Here is a 20,991-nt window from a genome sequence, read left to right on the forward strand (position 1 = left end):
CTGGCTCCCGCTTTCTGCAGGCAGAAACACGTAACTCGGGGCTCCTGTTTATTAGGGAACGAGCAAGCCCAGTGCGGTGGCTGCCTAACGGTCAGTGACTTGAATGAGGACGAATCCCCCGGTTCGCAAGGTGGGGGGGGAGGGGAAGGAAAGGATCACGGCGCCTTTTAAGCTCTCGAGTCAGATCCACACAGCTATATCTGGGTTGGCACCGGGTGTGGCTGGAAGCAGGCTAGTTCACGTGAACAGAATGAGAAGGAACTGCTGGTCATAGCATACTCACAACTGATCTTGGGGGGGGGGCGGGGACAAAACCCGCAAGGCCCTTTCTCATCCCAGCTACAATGCTCCAAATAATTTGGAATAATAAGTTAAAAACAAAATAAAACCACAAAACTGGTTCGGGGACCATAGCCAAATAAGCGCATTGATTCTTTTTGCTCCTTGGATCAAAGATACAAGGCAATGCATACCTTCAGAAAAAAAAATGGTGAATTTAAGCCATAGCTGCCAAGTTATCCCTTTTTTAAGGGAAATTCCCTTATGCTGAATATGCTTCCTCGTGAGAAAAGGGAAAACTTGGCAGCTATGATTTAAGCCGGATAACTCATTAAAGGGTGACGCTGCTTCCAGAACAAATGCATTCACCCACCAGTCTCAAGAAGATCTTTTGCCCCGTCTGGAGCGTTTTACATGACCTGGGTTATCTAAGCGGTTCACCCAGTATTTCCCTGAGGGGCGATTCAGCCGTGTAGTACAGTAGATGCATCAATCTCGTTTGATTTGCAGGGCGATTGGTATTTGTTTCGTGGATATAATTTTATTGCTGGTGTTATGTTATTCACCGCCATGATTTTTTAAATTGATGATGATGATTGCAAATAAGGTTGCAGAAGGTTCTGGGTTCCTTTTTAAAGTCTTTTCTGAGCATGCAGCGCTTCTTTCCTTCCTTCCCAGCCAATAAACACTGTTGCTAATCGGTGTCTTCACTTTTCCCGTCCACGCCTTGCCCGGAGACAATGATGAGGTCAGCTTCCCATCTTCCAGGGAAGAGAGGCTACATTTCAAGCTGGCAACGGAGCTGCTTTCGAGCAACATAATATCGGGAGGGGTGACTCAGGGCTGCTGCCGGCTGCCTTCTGCCAGATCGTCACTGGGAGGGGAACCCCGCCTTGTCCTGCCCCCCTTCCTCCCTCCCTGCCTGCAAAGAGGATGAAACGATCCAAGACCGGGGGTAACAGTTTGGTATTTGTTCGCTTGCATATTTTGCTGCTGTGCCTGTGGAGGAAGGGAAGACAAGGGGGCGTGAATTGTATCACACCATATTCCTCGCAACACAGCCTGAGTGGTCGGTCGCAGCAGCGCTTTATCTCAAACCTGCTATTAGCAGCAGCAAGGCGTTTCATTCTGTTTCTGTGTGCTCAGCAAAGAAACAAACAACAAAAGCAGGTGCCTAAAAGAAGCAGCTTGTCCCCCCCTCCCCCGTTTTCTAGCCAGCTAGAATTATAACTGTAGTATCACGTTTCGATCTTGTATGTACCCTATATGTACTCCGGGGGTGGGGCAGATCCACCGAATTTAATAGAGCTTTCCCCCCATTCCCATAAAACTATCTATCTAGGAGTGAGGCTTACTGAACACATGGTATCTGAAGAAGTGTGCATGCACACGAAAGCTTATACCAAAATAAAAACTTAGTTGGTCTTTAAGGTGCTACTGAAGGAATTTTTTTATTTTACTTCCACCCAGACCAACAAGGCTACCTACCTGTTACTGAACACAGTGGGACTTCATCATAGCTGCCAAGTTATCCCTTTTTTTAAGGGATTTTCCCTTATGCTGAATGCGAGAAAAGGGAAAACTTGGCAGCTATGGTCTTCATTCAGAAGAAATAAGACAAGCAAACCTGCAAATCCAAGATTACGCTTGGAGTGAACGCTTGGGAGTAAAGCCTCAGAAGTGGAATTGACCTTCAAATAAAATTGGGTGAAATATAATGCTCCTCGTTACTACTTAAGAAGACAATTACCAATTCTTATCCCTTGAGTATTCACTATTTTCAATTCTTACTTATTATTTATAAGATTTATTACCCGCCCTTCTCATGGAAGTCCCAGGGCAAGTTACAACAAATAGAAAATGCAGTTTTGTAGCAGATAAAATGTATAATCTTAAAACACACACAAGTGTTCTAAAATGGAACAGAGCAATATATAATTAAAAAGTGCCAGATATTCTACTAAACTACCAGGCTGGGTGTTTTTTTTATAAAAAACCCCTTACTGTATAAGTAACACAACTCCCAGACTACAGGATTTCCAATTTATTTTAGTCACAGACCAGCATAAGATTAAAAAAATACAGATAACTGAACACATGACTTAAAACAGGTAAGGGATAAAAAACTAGTAATTAAAAGGTGATTATATTGTTGTTTAGTCATTTAGTCCTGTTCGACTCTGCAAACTTAAAAAGATAGAAACAAAGACAAAAGGTTAAAAGGTTATACCCAGATGGGTGGGGTACAAATAAATTATTATTATTATTATTATTATTATTATTATTATTATTATTAGGAAGGGAGTGTGAAGGAGCACAGCTTCTCAGCCCTTTGCCTAAAATCAAGTGTAAAAATAAAAGTATTATCAATAGACACCTATGTATAACCTCATGTTTTCCATAGTTGTGAGACAAGGCTTTGCTGTTTTATTTGCAAATCTTTAGACCTGAGCATAGAATTTTGTCGACAATTTTCTTCTTTATTCCTTCTCCCAGGAACAGAGTAATCCCGCCTTGCCTTATATACCTCAATACAGCACTGTCAAATACCGATTATACAGACAGCATAGGATGCTCTCTGCTGCATGTGAGCCAATTTTGGTCTATTATTGTGATACACACTTCTTCTGTTTGACATGTTTCCTCTAGATAAATGAGGGAACCACAGAATAGCCCTACATGGATATTGTAGTTTGCTGGGTCTGAATGTGCTGGGATTCCTGACAAACTGCCTTTCCAACACATGCACATGTAGGCAGAGGTTTTCCTGTAGTGGGGGAGTGTCTGAAAGAGCATTTAACCACCTGCAGTCTGAAAGAGAGTTGAGCAAAAGCAGGACTATACTGTTCTCATTTGTGTAGGTCGCCTCTTTAAAAAAACTGGACTTTCCAGGCATGTCATCTTGGTGGCAGCAAGGATCAGCCAAACCCCAAACTGCTGTCCTAGATTCACCACCACTCCCGAAAAGGCCTATTATATAATTAACAGTGCAACTTTGATGACACCCAGAGTTGTTGGCATCCGTCTGTCTCGAGAGACAATGGAGTGTGCCTCCAGGGGTGAAGTCAAACCGCTGTGTTAGCAGCACCGAAGTAGCCTCCCTGGGGCACAAGACTGGGCAGAATGTATGAAGGTCCTGGGCTGCCTAGCTAACATGACCCCTTTCTCGGCCTTGCTGATGTGGTCCAAAGGAAAGCAGAGCAAGACGTTTGGCCCCAGCTTGGCTGCAGGAATTGCCAGAAGGAGGCAAACAAGGCGCCATCCAACCTTCTTAGGGATTCCATTCCAGATTTGTGTAGGGTTTACTCCTTAGACTTTTCTTCTCCCAAAGATGTCTTGCAAGGCAGTGGAGGTTGAGGATCTGAGTTTCCCTTCTTCTAGAAGGGCTACCTTCCCAGGTTGACGAACCCCACCTGCCCCTCACTTCCCTCTGCAGCATGTGCTGAATCCGCCTTCTTCACTGTTGGACCCAATGATGCTCTCGTCTGCTCAATCTGCTGGAGCCGGTCTTGGTGTGCAGGGGATGTCCCTGACTAACTGCGGGTTCACTGGCGGAGGAAGAGGCGTGCGGGGGGGGGGAGCACACTGCCCCCGGCAGCTCAATCCCAGTAGGGTGCCATTGCGGCTGCCCCCCCCGCCCGTGTTGGGCACCACGCCCCTGCAGGTGGTGCCCCTGCCCCCATCTGCTCTCCCCCCCCCGGTGCCGGAGCATGAAGCTCCACCGCTGTGCGGGTTTCAAACCCGTCGGCTACCTTCACCTAGTTTGGTCGGCCAGTCAAAGCCATTTCCTGGGGTGTGGCTATTATCATGTGCTGGTTGACAGCTCCTAGGAGCTATAGGCAAGAGCTGAGTGCAGGATGGGGACCAAAGGTGGACAAACTACCCCAGAAGGAGCACGATGGTCCCCCACCAGAGGTACTACCCCTAACACCCTATAGTCCCAACACTCACAGTACTCCTAAGCCAATGAAGCTGTAGTACTAGGTGGTGGACTCTTCTTCCCTGGAGGTTTTTAACAAGGGGTGGGATGAGCATCCACCATGGATGCTTTAGTAGCCTGCATTGCAGGCAGTTGAACTAGATGACCCTTGGGGTCCCTTCCAACTCTACAATTCCATGATTCTATGTAATGGACATAAAGGTCTTCTTTAGATACGAGTTCTGTAATAATGATAATTTATTATTTATACCCCGCCCATCTGACTGGGTTTCCCCAGCCACTTTGGGCGGCTCCCAACAGAATGTTAAAAAAACAACAGCAAACATTAAAAACTTCCCTAAACAGATGTCTTCTAAAAGTCAGTTACAGTATTTGTTTATTTCCTTGACATCTGATGGGAGGGCGTTCCACAGGGTGGGCGCCACCACCGAGAAAGCTCTCTGCCTGGTTCCGTAACCTCACTTCTTGCAGTGAGGGAACTGCCAGAAGGCCATCAGAACTGGACCTCAGTGTCCAGACTGAATGATGGGGGTGGAGACGCTCCTTCAGGTATACTGGGCCAAGGCCGTTTAGGGTTTTAAAGGTCAGCACCAATACATACTTTGAATTGTGCTTGGAAACATACTGGGAGCCAATGTAGGTCTTTCAGGACCAGTGTTATGTGGTCTCGGCAGCCACTCTCAGTCACCAGTCTAGCTGCCACATTCTGGATTAGTTGTAGTTTCCGGTTCACATGCAAAGGTAGCCCCACGTACAGCGCATTGCAGTAGTCCAAGCGGGAGATAACTAGAGCATGCACCACTCTGGCAAGACAGTCTGTAGGAAGGACATGCTGGAGTTGGTGTTGCTCTGTGCCTCAAATACGACGTCATGTCCGGCAGAAAAGAAATCCTGGAAATCTCAAATGGGCCAGACTACTCTTCAGCAGAATCGTTGTTAATACTGGGCCGCAACAGTAATTTAGTCGTGGAGATGTGCCATTGCTCCCCCTGATCAAAACATTCAGGGGGGATCTTGAAGGTGAAGGAGGAAGCTAAGGAATTGTTCCAAAAACTGGGGATATGTAACATTATGTTGGATGCGTAAATAAATAAATAAATGTTGATGGCATTCAGCCCAGAAAAAGTACGTTTAGGTGTACTTTCAAGAAACTGGTCAGCAAGGCAGTGAGCCAGAAAGTCATAAAAGAAGTAGGTGGCAGTGAGAGCAGGGTTGACTATGAAAAAAAAGAAAGCAGCCACAAATGCTGGAAATAAAACATTGCCGATGAATATTGAACAGAAAGTGGGGGGAGGGGAGCGGAAAGCCTGCAATCAATGAAAACCAGCATATTAAAACAGACAGTGGAATGGCAGAAGAAAGCAATGTAACAAACATATTGCCCTCAGCAAGTAGAAGGGGATGAATGCCAATATCTTTTAAGGAAGGAAATTCTATTGCCGAGGTGAAAGATGGAAGGAAAAGTGAAAATAAAGGATGGATCTCAAAACAAAGACCCAGTCAGGAAACTATGGCAAATCAGCACCAACTACTGGATGATAGCAGTTTGATGTAGGTAGTCTCTACAGCTGGTTGCCAGGGCAAGGGACAATGTTGGCAACATTCCCTTTTTAAAAACTTTTGACCCAGGTGGGCTAAGGTTGACAGGTAACTCAGAGCAGCCAATCAGAGCGGAAGGTGCGATTAACACCCTTTTGCTGCAATTCCAGCTTCTCTGATTTCTGCAGCTTGGAGTGATGACGTGACCTCTCTGCTTGGACGTGATGGAGGGCTAGAGAACTAGGGTATCTCAAAGAGACATAAATCCTAATGAATATCCATAAGTCTGTATATATTTGCATATAAGTAAACAATGCTTCTGTAATAAAAAGGCCTAATTTCTTTTTTAGCTGATGTCAGCACATTTTGCACACCTTCTTAGAGGATGCAGTCAATCTGTGGGATTTGTATATATATATATTGTATTAAAACTAATTCATATAAAAAAAAGAAATCTGCCCAGTTACTCCACAGCAGTTAATTTTCTATTGAATGAAAGCTTTTAAATAGTTTTGCCAATTCATTGACTAACACTGAAGCTGTTGTGACCTGCACATATTAGGCCCTCTCCCTCAGTATTTCTCACTGAAATCTCCAAAATTGTTGAAGTGCCCTTATACTACAATACTGCACACTTATCTGAGAGTAAGTCCCATTGAGGTATGTGTGAATGGGCTGCGTATACATGCTTTGACTCTACCCACTGCCAGAATGCAGATCCAGGGCCATCTTTCCCCGGAGGTGCAAGGGGTGCGGGGCACCCAGACGCCAAATTCAGGGGGCGCCAGGCGCTCGCTGCTGAGGCCACCTAATATTATGTTACGTATTGTATTGAGCTGCTATGCGGCTGCAGGGTCAGCGGCACCTTTGACACGACTGATCTCGCATCGTCGGCAGGCCGGGAGTGAAACATTGCAAATTGAGTTTTAATTCCATCACTTACAGTTCAAATTCATTTAGAGAAATTGTTTAAAAAATATGCTTATTTTCTCTGATTGTCGGCATTTTCTTTGACTAACTACTAAGTACTTAGGGCTCTACTACACATGCGTTTCAGCACACGGTTTTAGTTTTCCATTTCTGCAAAAACCCGCATAGAGCACACACTATGAATTCTGTGAACTGCATTTTTTCTTCATTTTGTGACGAATGCTAAGCGAGAAACACATTTTGGAGTAATTAGAAATACATTCCAAAATAGATTTTAAGTGTGGTGTTTGGGGACTAAACTAAATTTGGGGGTGCTGGGCGGATCTTTGCACGCTGGAGGCATATATGCTAAAGACAGCGGTTCCAGCCACTTTCCTCAAGGTAAGCCTGACCTCTGAGGGCAAAGGATATAATGCTGTATGGCACTGTCTATTAGTACAACTCATAGCTCACAGTATAAGCCAATACATGTCTGCTCAGAAATAAATTGATTGTGTTCAATTAGAGGCAGTCTCAGGGAAATAACATATAGTCAAAGCCTGAGTCACTTCACCTTAAAATGCTCCTGGATTGCCTTACCAGATGGAGAAAATTGTATAAACAATAAACACTGGGTTACTTTAATACAATTTGTAGCCCATCACTTTCAATTTTTAGGTTGCATATCTTTTTTAAAAAAATTCTACTATTAAATATTGTATTAAAAATGGCCACTGGTCCCATCACCTCCTGGCAAATAGAAGGGGAAGAAATGGAGTTATTTTACTTTCTTGGGCTCCTTGATCACTGCAGATGGTGACAGCAGTCACGAAATTAAAAGACGCCTGCTTCTTGGGAGAAAAGCAATGACAAACCTAGACAGCATCTTAAAAAGCAGAGACATCACCTTGCCTACAAAGGTCCGTATAGTTAAAGCTATGGTTTTCCCAGTAGTGATGTATGGAAGTGAGAGCTGGACCATAAAGAAGGCTGATCGCCGAAGAATTGATGCTTTTGAATTATGGTGCTGGAGGAGACTCTTGAGAGTCCCATGGACTGCAAGAAGATCAAAGCTATCCATTCTGAAGGAAATCAGCCCTGAGTGCTCACTGGAAGAACAGATCCTGAAGCCGAGGCTCCAATACTTTGGCCACCTCATGAGAAGAGAAGACTCCTTGGAAAAGACCCTGATGTTGGGAAAGATGGAGCGCACAAGGAGAAGGGGACGACAGAGGACGAGATGGTTGGACAGTGTTCTCGAAGCTACGAACATGAGTTTGACCAAACTGCAGGAGGCAGTGGAAGACAGGAGTGCCTGGCGTGCTCTGGTCCATGGGGTCACGAAGAGTCAGACACGGCTAAACAACAACAAATATTTTTTGAAAAAATTCTGCTATTTAATATTGTATTAAAAATAACAGAAAAGACAAACAGAAAATTTGAGCAGTTTGACCTGGCTCAGAAAATTTGACATGGCTCAGAAATAATTTATTATTTATTAGATCTTAACAGAATCAATAAAAACCAAACCCTTTTCTATCCCATTAAAAATGGAACGGGTTTAATTTTCTGAATGCCATCAGCAGAGTCACATTTAAAAGATCCTAATTTTCCCCCTATTTCTGGGGGAAGTGATTGGAAATGGAATGTGCTCTTAAAAGGAAACAAACACTAAACACTATTTCCATATATACCGTATGTTGAGAAGATGCTCCATCATATTCAATACTGATTTCCTCATTGTTCTCAAAAGAGATATTCCACTGGTATTTAAACTGATATTGTTTCTCCAATGCACATTTTTAAAATTCCGTTAGGCAATAAATCTTCATGGTTCTCAATTTTTGTTGCACTTCCCTTTTTCGAGGTCTCCTTTTACTTCCACAGGGACGTCCTTCCTTCCTTCATTGAAACTCTTCCCACAGCTCTGACGCTCAGTCTGGCCATACAGGCCATCAGATTCCACCTTCATCTGCAGTTTCCTAGGCAACCAGCCTAGTCTTGGAAACAACCTGCATTTAAAACAGGATTTCTGCCACCCAGCACCCTGTAACCTTTTCTTTCTTGGCTGCATTCTTCCCTTGCTTAAAAGCAGAGAATATGAAGCATAGCTGCTATGTCCAATTATAGAATTGTCTTATTTCTCGCATACATTGAAAAAAAGACATCTCTTCGAAAGTTGGCTGAAAATCAACTTACAGACCAAATTAATTTTGCTGTCTTTTCCTCGCCACGCACAGGCTACAATCTTCAAATACCAGACACAAAAAGTGATTGTGTAAAGTCATCGGCTTTATCCAGGTCAGTCAGAACTGTCGGATTCTCCGGACATATATCGTAAAAGTGGTTTCTGACTTAAGTAATAGCAGTATTACATATGCTGCAACTCCTCAAGAGGTCCAGAGGGTGGCAACACGAGAACAGGCCTTCTCTGCAGTGGCTCCCCGTCTGTGGAATGCTCTCCCCAGGGAAGTTTGCCTGGCGCCTTCATTATATACCTTTAGGTGCCAGGCGAAAACATTTCTTTTTAACCAGGCCTTTAGTTGATCTGATTGACATCCTATACCCTTTTAAAATGTGACTCTTGTGTGTGTGTGTGTGTGTGTGTTATTGTTCTTATTTTGATTTTATATATTGTGATCTTTTATATATTGTGATACCCTGAGACCTCTGGGTATAGGGCAGTATATAACATTCAATATGAATAAATAACCCTGTACCTACTTACTGTTGGGAGATTCATCCGTGTGCAGCCATACGTTTGTTGTCTGTCATATGACTGTATATGTTTCCATTCCACAGAGTGGAAGTGACGTAGACAGGATGTTTGTCTTACTGTGTTCCTAAGTGGGACTGTTGTTCCTTTGTTCTCTCTCTTTGCTGTCTGTGAAGCTAGAGAGAGGGAGCCATGATGAAGAGCTCCGTGTGTGTTTATATGTAAATAAAGTAGATTAGCCAATATGCTGCGCTACTGAATTCTGTTAACGCTCCTGCGCAACCTCTGCGGATCCCTAAAGTGTGCTGGTATCTTCTGGCACCAGTCGCTGTGATGTTCGGGCTAGAGAACGCTTATGAAGCTCCCGAACGATCGCCCAGGAGGGGGAGAACATGTCAGCCGGGCATGTGTCTCTGCCAGGGTCCTACTCAGAAGTAGGCCTTTTCCTGACACTTACCTGGGAGCAAGCCTTACTGAACTCAGCATGACTTGTGTCTGAGCAGACTTGTGTAGGATGGCATCATTAGCACTTTATTTCCTTTCTATAGGTTATCTTAGTACCCCTAACAACCGCACTGATCGCCAGTTGGAGGGAGGGAGGAACAGGGACTGAATTCAAAGCAGTCCCCCATTCCCCTCTCCTGACCACAAAACAGGTGACCAGCATTTCAACAGGTGGCCAGTACATCAAAGATGGCAACAGTCATCATCTGTTGATGGGTGTGTGGGAGGGTACTGCAAGTGCTGTAACTTGTGTAGCCTCCTGGTTCTTTGGGTTTAGACAATGACCCCTCTGTAGAAATCTGTTCACTCACAAGACCGAGAAATGCGGCAAGAGTACAATAGCAAGAATGGGTGGGGCTAAGCTCCCCAACTCTTAACAAGGGTGGCAAGGATAGCCTCCCAAACTTTCTTTTCCAGAACCGAAGTCCACTTCTCATAAGTACGTGCTCTCCACTTGGTGTGAAGGTCCAGCGAGCCGGGATGAAAAAGGCGCTGAGGACCTACGGGGTCTTTGCTTTATTTAAACATGTGCGAGCAGAGCACAGTGGGAGGAAACAGGTACCCTACATACAGCAAGCAGCAGAATCTCAAAAAACAACGAACTCCCCTCCCCCACTCGACTTCAGCTACTAATTTACACCCCTCCATTCAAATTGCTCGGCTCCCTTCCTCCAAAGTCCGAAGAGTGACTTTCTCCATGCTCTGATGAGCATCTCGTTCTCAAACCTGAGTTCTCCAGCCATTAGGAGGCCAACCCAGTTTAACAGGAATTTTCAGCCAGTAGCTATTAAACTATGTACAGTAAATTGCTTTCAACATTTTCCCCTGCGAGGAAAAAAAAACGTAGCTGTTTTGGTTTAGTGCAGGGGTCAGCAACCTTTTTCAGCCATGGGCCGGTCCACCATCCCTCAGACCATGTGGGGGGCCGGACTATATTTTGAAGAAAAAAATGAATGAATTCCTATGCCCCACAAATAACCCAGAGCTGCATTTTAAATAAAAGCACACATTCTACTCATGTAAAAACATGCCGATTCCCAGACTGTCCGCGGGCCGCATTGAGATGGCGATTGGGCCGCATCCGGCCCACGGGCCTTAGGTTGCCTACCCCTGGTTTAGTGGTTGGGTCCCCAACTGGGTGCTTGTGGGCAGTGCTTTTCTTCTTCTTTTTTTAAAAAAGGGGTGCTGGTACTGCATATCATTAGTACCCCCAGGGGGAAAAGCACTGCTTATGGGCACTAAAAAGGTAAAGGACCCCTGACAGTTAAGTCCAGTCGCAAACGACTCTGGGGTTGTGGCGCTCATCTCGCTTTACTGGCCGAGGGAGCCGACGTTTGTCCGCAGACAGTTTTTCTGGGTCGTGTGGCCAGCATGACCAAGCTGCTTCTGGTGAAACCAGAGCAGTGCAGAGAAACGGCGTTTACCTTCCTGCCACAGTGGTACCTATTTATCTGCTTGCACTGGCATGCTTTCGAACTGCTAGGTTGCCACTATGGCACCCTCAAATACTCTCCTGGTGTCCCTTAAGACTCCTTGTGCTTTCAGTGTTTTAGTTTCATTTAAAATGAACTCTCCCTGCTTTTAGTTACAGGTAGGTAGCCGTGTTGGTCTGAGTCAAAGCAAAATAAAAAAATTCCTTCAGTAGCACCTTAAAGACCAACTAAGTTTATATTTTGGTATGAGCTTTCGTGTGCATGCACACTTCTTCAGATACACTAGAAACAGAAGTGTCAGACCCCACAGAGGGTGGTGGGGGTGGGTGGGAATGGGAGATGGGCTGATGGGAGTGGTAAACCTGTAGATGGGTGTTAATGGCTGCTGATGGCTGCAATTAGTCCTGGGCTGAGGTGCTAAAGAAAGCTTGATCATGCATAATGAGATAAGAATCCGATATCTCTATTCATCCCAGGTGCTTCCATGGTTTTAAGCTTGGTAATGATTTCCAATTCAGCAACTTCCCTTTCCAGTCTGTTCCTGAAATTTCTCTGTAATAAAACAACCACCAGACTTAACATGGACACTGGTACCAGAGCCTGCAATAAACCCAGATGCCAACTTTGCTGCCACATACACCCGGACAACATCATTACTGGCCCCAGCAACATCCAACATACCATCTCAGGACTATTTAATTGCTCATCTTCTAACATTGTGTATGCCATCAAATGCCAACGGTGCCCTTCAGCTCTCTATATTGGACAAACAGGCCAAACCCTACGCCAAAGGATAAATGGACATAAATCTGACATCAGGAACCATAAGACTGAAAAACCAGTAGGAGAACACTTCAATCTCCCAGGACATTCTATACAAGATCTCAAAGCAGTAATGATGTTGTCCGGGTGTATGTGGCAGCAAAGTTGGCATCTGGGTTTATTGCAGGCTCTGGTACCAGTGTCCATGTTAAGTCTGGTGGTTGTTTTATTACAGAGAAATTTCAGGAACAGACTGGAAAGGGAAGTTGCTGAATTGGAAATCATTACCAAGCTTAAAACCATGGAAGCACCTGGGATGAATAGAGATATCGGATTCTTATCTCATTATGCATGATCAAGCTTTCTTTAGCACCTCAGCCCAGGACTAATTGCAGCCATCAGCAGCCATTAACACCCATCTACAGGTTTACCACTCCCATCAGCCCATCTCCCATTCCCACGCACCCCCACCACCCTCTGTATATATATAGGGTCTGACACTTCTGTTTCTAGTGTATCTGAAGAAGTGTGCATGCACACAAAAGCTCATACCAAAATATAAACTTAGTTGGTCTTTAAGGTGCTACTGAAGGAATTTTTTTATCTCCCTGCTTTTGTTGTTCTTGGTTGGGTCTGTGACAGGTTTTTTGGGGGGGAGGGGCTTCCTTTTGTCAGTTTTATTTATTAGGGGGAGTGTTGATGTTTTGTTTTTTGTGTTTTTGGGGTGGGGGTCTCCCCAGCTTTTTACTTCTGTGAAATAGGTATTTTGTGGTGTCCTTGAGTTTCTTAGATTTCCAAATGTGCCCCTGGACATGAAAAGGGCTGGTGACCTCTAGTATGGACCGCCAGCCAGCTTGAAGAGCACCCACCACTCAGGAGTTTACACCCTGTTCTGCAGAGCAGCTTGTTCCCCCTCCCATCCTACTGGATATCTCACACATGCAAGCTCTGTTTATTTTCTCTGCACAAATGTACATGAAGGCACATCCCTGCATTTTTTTTAAAAAAAAGTCACAATGAACGAGGTGAATTTCTGAATCATGGCAACTCTCAAAACCACAGCCACTAGAAAAAGGAGGATCGAGATTGCAGAAATAACTGTTACGTTATTCCTGTTAGGTCTGTGTAGTGCCGGTTTTACAGGATTGTTCTTTCAAGCAAGGGTACATTTTAAAATAGACACGTTTTCCCTTTAAATTCAGCACACAAGAACAGAGAAAAAGTTGAATCAGCAACTCCCGGGTGCCTCATTCATATTTATAACAGGCACGAGACCCCAGACAGGAATAAGAAATATCCTCCATCTAGTGGTCAGATGAGAAATCACTCCTCTAGGTCGTTGGTGCGTGTCTGACATTTACACCCTGAGATGTTCCACAGAACCAATTGATTTGTTGCAGCTCTCCCCCCCCCCGTTTTTTTAAAGGAAAGGAAGCAAAGCAGTGGGTGGGCAAGCAAACAGATTATATATACCGTATAATCAATTTCATCCTCACATCAACCTTGTGAGGTAGGTTAGGCTGCAAGGTGGTCTGAACTACAGCATGGCTAACCTAAGAGGTCTTAAAAAGTGAGTCATATTTTGCTAGATCTTTGGTGGGCGGTAGCTAATAAAAAAAGGGAGGGGGACCATTCTTTGTGAAAAGCGACGGCCGAGTTACCAGATTAAAGCTGTTATCCAATGCACATTTTCCAGGAACTGAGTCTCACTGAACCCAGAACAACTTACTTCCTTGTAAGATCTGAAATCCTGTGCACACTTCCAGCTCATACCTATGCAGTGGATTGTGTAACTGGGTTTAAGGCTAAAGGACCCCTGACTGTTAAGTTCAGTTGCGGACAACTCTGGGGTTGCGGCACTCATCTCGCTCTATAGGCCGAGGGAGCCGGCGTTTGTCCACAGACAGCTTCCGGGTCATGTGGCCAGCATGACTAAACTGCTTCTGGCAAACCAGAGCGGCGCAAGGAAACACCGTTTACCTTCCCGCTGTAGCGGTCCCTATTTATCTACTTGCACTTGACGTGCTTTCAAACTGCTAGGTTGGCAGGAGCAGGGACCGAACAACGGGAGCTCACCCCATCGCAGGGATTCGAACCACCAACCTTCTGATCAGCAAGCCCTAGGTTCTGTGGTTTAGACCACAGCGCCACTCGCGTCCCTGGAAATAACTGGGCTTAGGTGTATTCTAACTATGTATATCTTTGCACACAGGGGCTTTGCCTTACTAGGGAGTAATTCCCATTGAACTGCCACTGAGCTTCTCATTAAAACAGACTTAGGACAAACTGAAAAACCACAATAGGGTGATACCCTATTAGGGCCAACCAGAATGTCACAAAGTTGTGAGCAGTCTTTTGTGTTCTCCATTACTTTCCCTTCTGCTCACGAAAATGCTCATTAGGCTTAGTCTAATAAAAAGCATTCAGCTTTGGGGTGTTGTTGTTTTAACTGGACCTGTACTTCTTGTGTAATTAGAACTCTGCTGCAAAACACCTTTGGAGATGATGATGATGATAATAATAACTCATTACTTATACACCACCTATCTGACTGGTTGCTCCAGCCACTCTGGGCGGCTTCCAACAGAATATAAAAACATAACGAAACGCCAGACATTTAAGACTTCCCATACAGGGTTATGTTCAGATGATCTCATTGCATAAAATAATACAGTGCACACACCCCACAGCAAGCACAGTCAGAACCACACTTTAGACCTTCCTGTGAACATTTAACTACTGGATTTGCATCTAGTCCAGACACTTAGGAAATCTATGATCTCATCTTCATTTTCTGCTTAGCAGGTATATTCAGGAAAGAGGGTTATATGCAACTCAAAGCTGCTCGCATCTGAACTTTAGCAAGTCCATAAAGCCTATGACACAAACACACTTTCTTTCCTTGTTTTTGGAGACCTCACCTGGCTGCAAACCTCACCCCCCCCACTGGAAATAATAATAGTAATAATTTTATTATTTGTACCCCACCCATCTGACTAGGTAGCCCCAGCCACTCTGGGTTGCTTCCAACACATAACAATCTGACCCAAGTCACAATAACTTTAAAATAAACAACTTTTTATCAAATAAAGCAGGGATGCACAACCTGTGGCCCTCCAGATGTTTCTGGACTACAATTCCCATCAGCCCCAGCCAGCATAGCCGGTGATCAGGGATGATGGGAGATGTAGTCCAATAACATCAGAAGGGCGTCAGGTTATGCACCCCTGAAATAAAGCAATATTCAATAATCCAGTGCTTTTTCTGGGTGGGGGGGGAGGACACAGGGGTACGCATATCCCCTAAACATTTTATGAATCTTTGTACTTTTGTCCATGTACTGTATTTATTTTTCCCACTTTGAACTATAAAATGGTGATTTTTCTCTCTATAAAATGAGAGAACCCCTGAACATTTTTTTTTTGAAAAAAAGTACTGCAATTATCCATTAGGATATAATAGTAAACAGTCAGTGCCAGATTTACGTATAAGCTAAACAAGCTATTGGTTAGGGCCCCACTCTCTTGGGGCCCCAATAAATTTTAAAGGAAAAACAACAACAGGGTGTACATTTCCAAAATATAAGATAAAAACATAGAATCATAGAATCATAGAGTTGGAAGAGACCACAAGGGCCATCCAGTCCAACCCCCTGCCAAGCAGGAAACACCATCAAAGCATTCTTGACATATGGCTGTCAAGCCTCTGCTTAAAGACCTCCAAAGAAGGAGACTCCACTACACTTCTTGGCAGCAAATTCCACTGTCGAACAGCTCTTACTGTCAAATAAACTAATAAAATAAAACCTACATACGGCTTTTTGTGTTGTGTGTGGACCTCTTAGGTCCATAAATGACCATATAGCATATATTCAACACAAAAAATCAGTGACTATTTGTTGTTGACAAAGGACAGCTGGACATATAAAGGGCCCCATTGCCTTCGGTAGCTTAGGGCCTCATCAAACCTAAATCTGGCCCTGTAAACAGTGAATACTTTTTAGCTCCCATTATCCTGGCCTTGCGACAAAAGGAAAGGAGGGTGGATTCGAGCTCCTCCCTAAAACCAGCTGCCCTTCAGCGCCGTCTGAACGGGCACATACGTACAGTATATGTAAAAGGGGAGTCGAGCCCAACTTGGCCGCCTTTGACAAACTGAAAGCGAAAAGCTTGCCGGAAGGGCCTGGGCTGCGCTCGGGGATCGCTTGCTTTGGCCTGCCTGCGGCTGTGGCTGAACTGCAGCAATGGAGGAGCTGCCGGAACCGGGGGAAGAGGCCGCCGAGCCGGTCTCGGCTGCGTCCGCTGTGGCCGCGGAGGGCGAGCGGATCTCGGTGCACAACTTCTGCGGGCGCCTGTCGGAGCAGCTGGTGCACTTCCACGCCATGCGCCTGCGGGACTCGCTCTTCCTCTGGGTCGGGGAAGGGCCCCAGCTCGGCAACCTGGCCGTGGCCATGTGCACCCCGCGCGTGAGTCCTCTCTCTCGGATGCTCTGAAACCCGGTGTTGGAGGGGTGGGGTGGGGGTGAGGGACCGGGGGACGGGGAGGATGCGTTGCAACTTCACATTTCCCAGTCCCGGATCGGTGGCGCATGCCCTTCTGGCTTGCACGGTTGCAAGGTTTGTAGCTGGGGGCAGTTAGAATAAGACCCACTATTTGACTATGGATTCAAACCCCTACAATGTGTTTTATATAATGTGACTTTTTATTTCCATTCTTTGTATATCACATTGTTGTTTTATTGCTGCAGCTGATGGCTAATGCAATTAAAGATTCGTTAGTCCCCTCCGTCCCGCCACTGGCCTCCCTCTTTGCAGGCTGGAAACGGAAAGGAGAGCCGTGGTGCTACCCGATCTGGAGAGTGCGCGCGCGGAGAAAAGCCTCCCCGGGTTCAAATCGGGCTTCTCCTTCTCCCGGGAAAAGCATGCAGAGGCTTTGATGATGGTGATGATGTCCACAACCACCGGAGAATTCTCCTAGTAGGATCAACTAATGGGAGTGTTTTAAGATCGGGAAAGCGCAGCTGATGACACTTTAGACATTTAAAGCAGATGGCTCTTCCACACACCGCGAAGGATCCTGGGAGCTGTAGTTTACCCTTGCAGAGGGAAAATTCCTAGCATTGTTAACAAACTAGAGAGCCCAGCACAGTTAACAAACTATAGCATCCCCAGGATCCTTTGGGGGAAAGGCAAGTGCATGGGGTGTTTGCAAATTTATTAAGGTATAAGTTTTCGTGGTTCGTGGTCCACTTCATTACACACACAAACTGCTTTTATTATTATTATTATTATTATTATTATTATTATTATTATTATTATTATTATTATTATTAAAATGTTTAGGGGTACAGTACTCTCATTTTCCTACTCATATTGATACACTGCCCCTCAATGAGGACAAACTTAGATTCACAAAATGCTTAGGGGTATGTGTCCCCGTGTCCCCCCAGAAAAAAGCACTGCACGCACACACACACACACACACACACACACACACACGGTTGTGGGAGCTGCAAGATGTAGGGGAGGTGAGAGGGATATGAAATGCAAAAAGAACGAGGAGCTTTTGCACCACCATGTCCCCTCTTCCCTTTCTTAGATATGTAATGGTTTTTCCCATTCACCGTATTTGAAGGCAGATTCATTTCCTGGGTTCAGTCAGACACCCTTGGCTAGTTTGCAGGTGAAGTTTGCTTGAGTGGTTCTTCCGCAAGTTTCTCTTCTGACATTACAGGCCCAAGAGTTATTACAAGCAATTCCCCCCCACCCCCTTTCTGGCCATTGTGGGAACCACAGGCGTTTTCCTGTTCCTCTTGAGCTCTGCTTATTTTGAATTCTGCTTGCTGAGCTTTCCTTAAGTAGGATACGAAGCAAAATACTCCGTAGCCAGGGAGTGAATGAGTCCTTCTCCAGCTAATCTTGAATGGGTTTGTGTGGCAGGTGTAGCACAGAAGTGACATAACTCCAGCCCAAAAGGGATATTGTGGCACTGCTGTTGGATTCTGCTTAATGATATATAGCAGGTACAGGTATCTTCAACCTTTTCAGACACAGGACCCAACTTTAACCTAAACACACACCTGGGGCCCTGCTTCTTAATCTTTTGCACATATTTGCATGGCAGTAATGCTCCTGTTATGACACACCTTAGATCAAGCTGCAAGCCACTGGTTGAAGACCAGGGATGTATTAAAGTGCTGAGTAAAATACTTCTGTATACCTCCCTCCAAAACCAGGTTTCTCTGGTAGCTGGACCTCAGTAAGAGGACAGACTTTTAAAGTTGTCTTCTGCAGCTATTTAAGAAGCATGGAAACATTTTTCTAGGCCAGGCTCTGATGGCTCTACTTGTGCCTGTGATCTGTTTTAACTTGCCATGATCCAAGCATCTCTTGTGCTCTCTCTCTCGTATATTTATGAGATAAGAAGAGAGTCACTTCTGGAGCGTGGAGAAAAACCTCACCACATCTTTTTGCTTCCTTTCCAGGACTCCATTCCAGCATCTACTTTACTCTTTGGCGACTCCTCCAACAGCACCTCCAATTCACTAGCCCAAAAATTAGGTACGTAATTGTGTGCACCTTTAAACCTGCCACACAGTGCCATGGTCTGGCTGGATGCAGAGGACTGGTGGGAGGCACCAGCTGGGAAAAAGGCTTAGAGCCTGGAGATTGGTGGTGGGCCAGAGGGAGAAGACTGGGAGCAGGAGGAAGTTTAGAAGCTGAAGAGGTAAGAGGGCTTAGTGAGCTGGGAGAGTCTGTGGCAGAGCGAAGTCCAGAATCAGAGGCAGAGGTGGAAGCAAGAGAGGAGGGAGGCCAAGAGGCAGAGATGAGTCTCCCCCTCCTACTGTAGCCCCCGCCACTCCCGGTCCACCAGAACAGGAGAGACACAAAGAAGGTGGAGAAGTTGGCACAATCTCAGATTGCTTGGGAAGAACTTGGGGAGGAGCTGGGGAAAGGTGGGGGGACCTTAATCTCTGCAACTGCCACAAAGGGGCAAGCCCTACCGAGAAGAGTCGCTGTGCTCATTAGGCCTGACACTCCTGAGCAGATCTTGCATCCTTGAATAAAGAGTTAACTCCACTTAGTGTGATTTATTGCTGGCCTGCCCCTGACACATGGGCAGGGAGCTGCAGGCCTGGAGGTCAAATGTGCCCCCCGCTAGCCAGCCCTTGGGACTCTTCCCAGGTATGCACCCTCTACCTAGATCTCACCCTTCACCAGCCCTGCTTTGCATCTGCCTTGAGTATATTTGTCTGGCTGGAATGGGTCCTTGGACTCTGATTATGCTTCTTGCTTGCCTAGATGGAGGATATAGAGGGGTATGTGTAGAAATGATTTTACTGTCCAAAGCTTAACATTTATATCCATTGCTCCATCCACTTTTGGCACAGGGATGTGGTGGCCCCCAGAAGGGATTGTGGCCCTCAGGCTGAAAACAGCTCCCTGGTCTTCCTGTAGCACAATTGAAGAGAAATAAGCCTATGGCTCTTTTTGAAACATCATATTCATTCTGAGTTATGCAGATAGTTTGGGGGTGTATGGGGTGTTAGGGGAAGGGAGGGGAAGTACCTCTGCTGGGGGAAATGTCAGGCTCCTCCTGGGGTAGTTTGCCCACCTTTGGTTCCCATCCTGCACTCAGCTCTCACCTGTGGCTCCAAGAAGCTGTCAGCATGCGACAGTGGACACACCTAGGAAATAGCTTGGGCTGTCCAGCTAAGGGCAGCTGATGGATCTCAAACCCTCAGTGAGGCTCCTGCAAATTGAGTGGATGAGAACAATATTGTGTCCAACGGTCAAGAAAGCAGCTTCTGAACGTGCTGCAGAGGGAAGCGAGGGGCAGATCCACCTGGGAAGGTAGCCATCTAGGAGAAGGAAAACTGATCCTAAACCTCTGCTACACAAATCGGGAGTGGAGTCCCTAAGGTGGTTGGATGGCGCCTTGTACGCCTCCTTCCGGCAACTCTTGCAGCCAAGCTGGTGCCAAACGTCTTGCTCTGCTGCCTTTGGACCACATCAGCGAGGACAAGAGAGGGGTCTTGTCTCCTGGGCAGCCCAGGACCTCCATACACACTGCCCAGGCTTGCGCCCCAGGGAGGTCACTTTCGTGCTTCTAACACAGCGGTTTGACCTCACCCCCAGAGGCATACTCCATTGTCTCTTGAGACAGAAGGATGCCAACAACAATGCAGGTAGCTTACTTTAGATGCCATTAGGTTATTTTCTCTCCTCCTGCCCTTAACCACTTGCCAACCCTCCTGTGAGATTTGAACTGGGTATGTCTTTTTCATTACTGCTGCAACATTAGCTCCTTCATTTTTTTTTTGCTCAGTCTTTGCATCTCTTTTTCTTTCAGCCAGCAAGACTAAAAAGCAGATTTTCGTCAGCTATAATATTAAAAATACAGACAGCAGCTTCATACTACTTGTGGAAAACCGAATCAAGGAGGAAATGACAATATTTCCAGACAAGTTTTAGCTTTGCATCGTTGTAGCATGCCTGCATTTTTGTTTCTATGTTTTTTGTTTGTTTGTTTCTAAAATAATGAATGGGATGACATGCTTTTTTTCTGTCACTGAGTGAACTTTTGCTTTTTGTACCCGTCCTAGAAGCTGTAAGGTTTGGCTGAGGGTGCCATCTACTGGATGTACTGGGAACTACACACATGATAACACAATATCTCTCTCTCTGCACTTCCCACTATGGCTTCCTTCTCACTTCTAGTGTGTTATGAAGCTAACTTGTTCCAGGGCAGTACCACTTCAACCATGGGGGACTCAGGAAATTCGGTAATCTTGAGAAAAACAAATCCCTACCTATCAAAAACCACATGGCAAGGAGAAGGGCTGACTGCCAGTTTCCTCTGTACAAGGAAGCACTGCATTTTATTGTAGGGAGAACATTCAATCATGTG

The 20,991-nt window shown here is 45.5% G+C and overlaps 1 protein-coding gene across 1 annotated transcript; it reads left to right on the top strand.

Annotated features, from left to right (window-relative positions):
* The first annotated feature begins 16,293 nt into the window (after window positions 1-16,293).
* On the top strand, window positions 16,294-20,652 carry PSMG4 (proteasome assembly chaperone 4). Its single transcript, XM_035126382.3, has 3 exons — window positions 16,294-16,547; window positions 18,566-18,641; window positions 20,434-20,652. The coding sequence occupies exons 1-3, from the start codon at window positions 16,326-16,328 to the stop codon at window positions 20,553-20,555; spliced, it is 420 nt and encodes a 139-aa protein (XP_034982273.2). The 5' UTR covers window positions 16,294-16,325; the 3' UTR covers window positions 20,556-20,652.
* Window positions 20,653-20,991: the final 339 nt, after the last annotated feature.

Source organism: Zootoca vivipara, chromosome 8 (genome assembly GCF_965207765.1).
Source record: "Zootoca vivipara chromosome 8, rZooViv2.hap1.1, whole genome shotgun sequence".
Taxonomy (NCBI): domain Eukaryota; kingdom Metazoa; phylum Chordata; class Lepidosauria; order Squamata; family Lacertidae; genus Zootoca; species Zootoca vivipara.

What these genes read in the sequence shown, in the direction of transcription:
- PSMG4 (XM_035126382.3), top strand. Translation starts at nt 16,326, where the DNA reads ATGGAGGAGCTGCCGGAACCGGGGGAAGAGGCCGCCGAGCCGGTCTCG. An exon ending in TGGCCATGTGCACCCCGCGC is followed by an intron (nt 16,548 to 18,565) that starts GTGAGTCCTCTC and finishes CTTCCTTTCCAG; the next exon opens with GACTCCATTCCAGCATCTAC. An exon ending in TTCACTAGCCCAAAAATTAG is followed by an intron (nt 18,642 to 20,433) that starts GTACGTAATTGT and finishes TTTTTCTTTCAG; the next exon opens with CCAGCAAGACTAAAAAGCAG.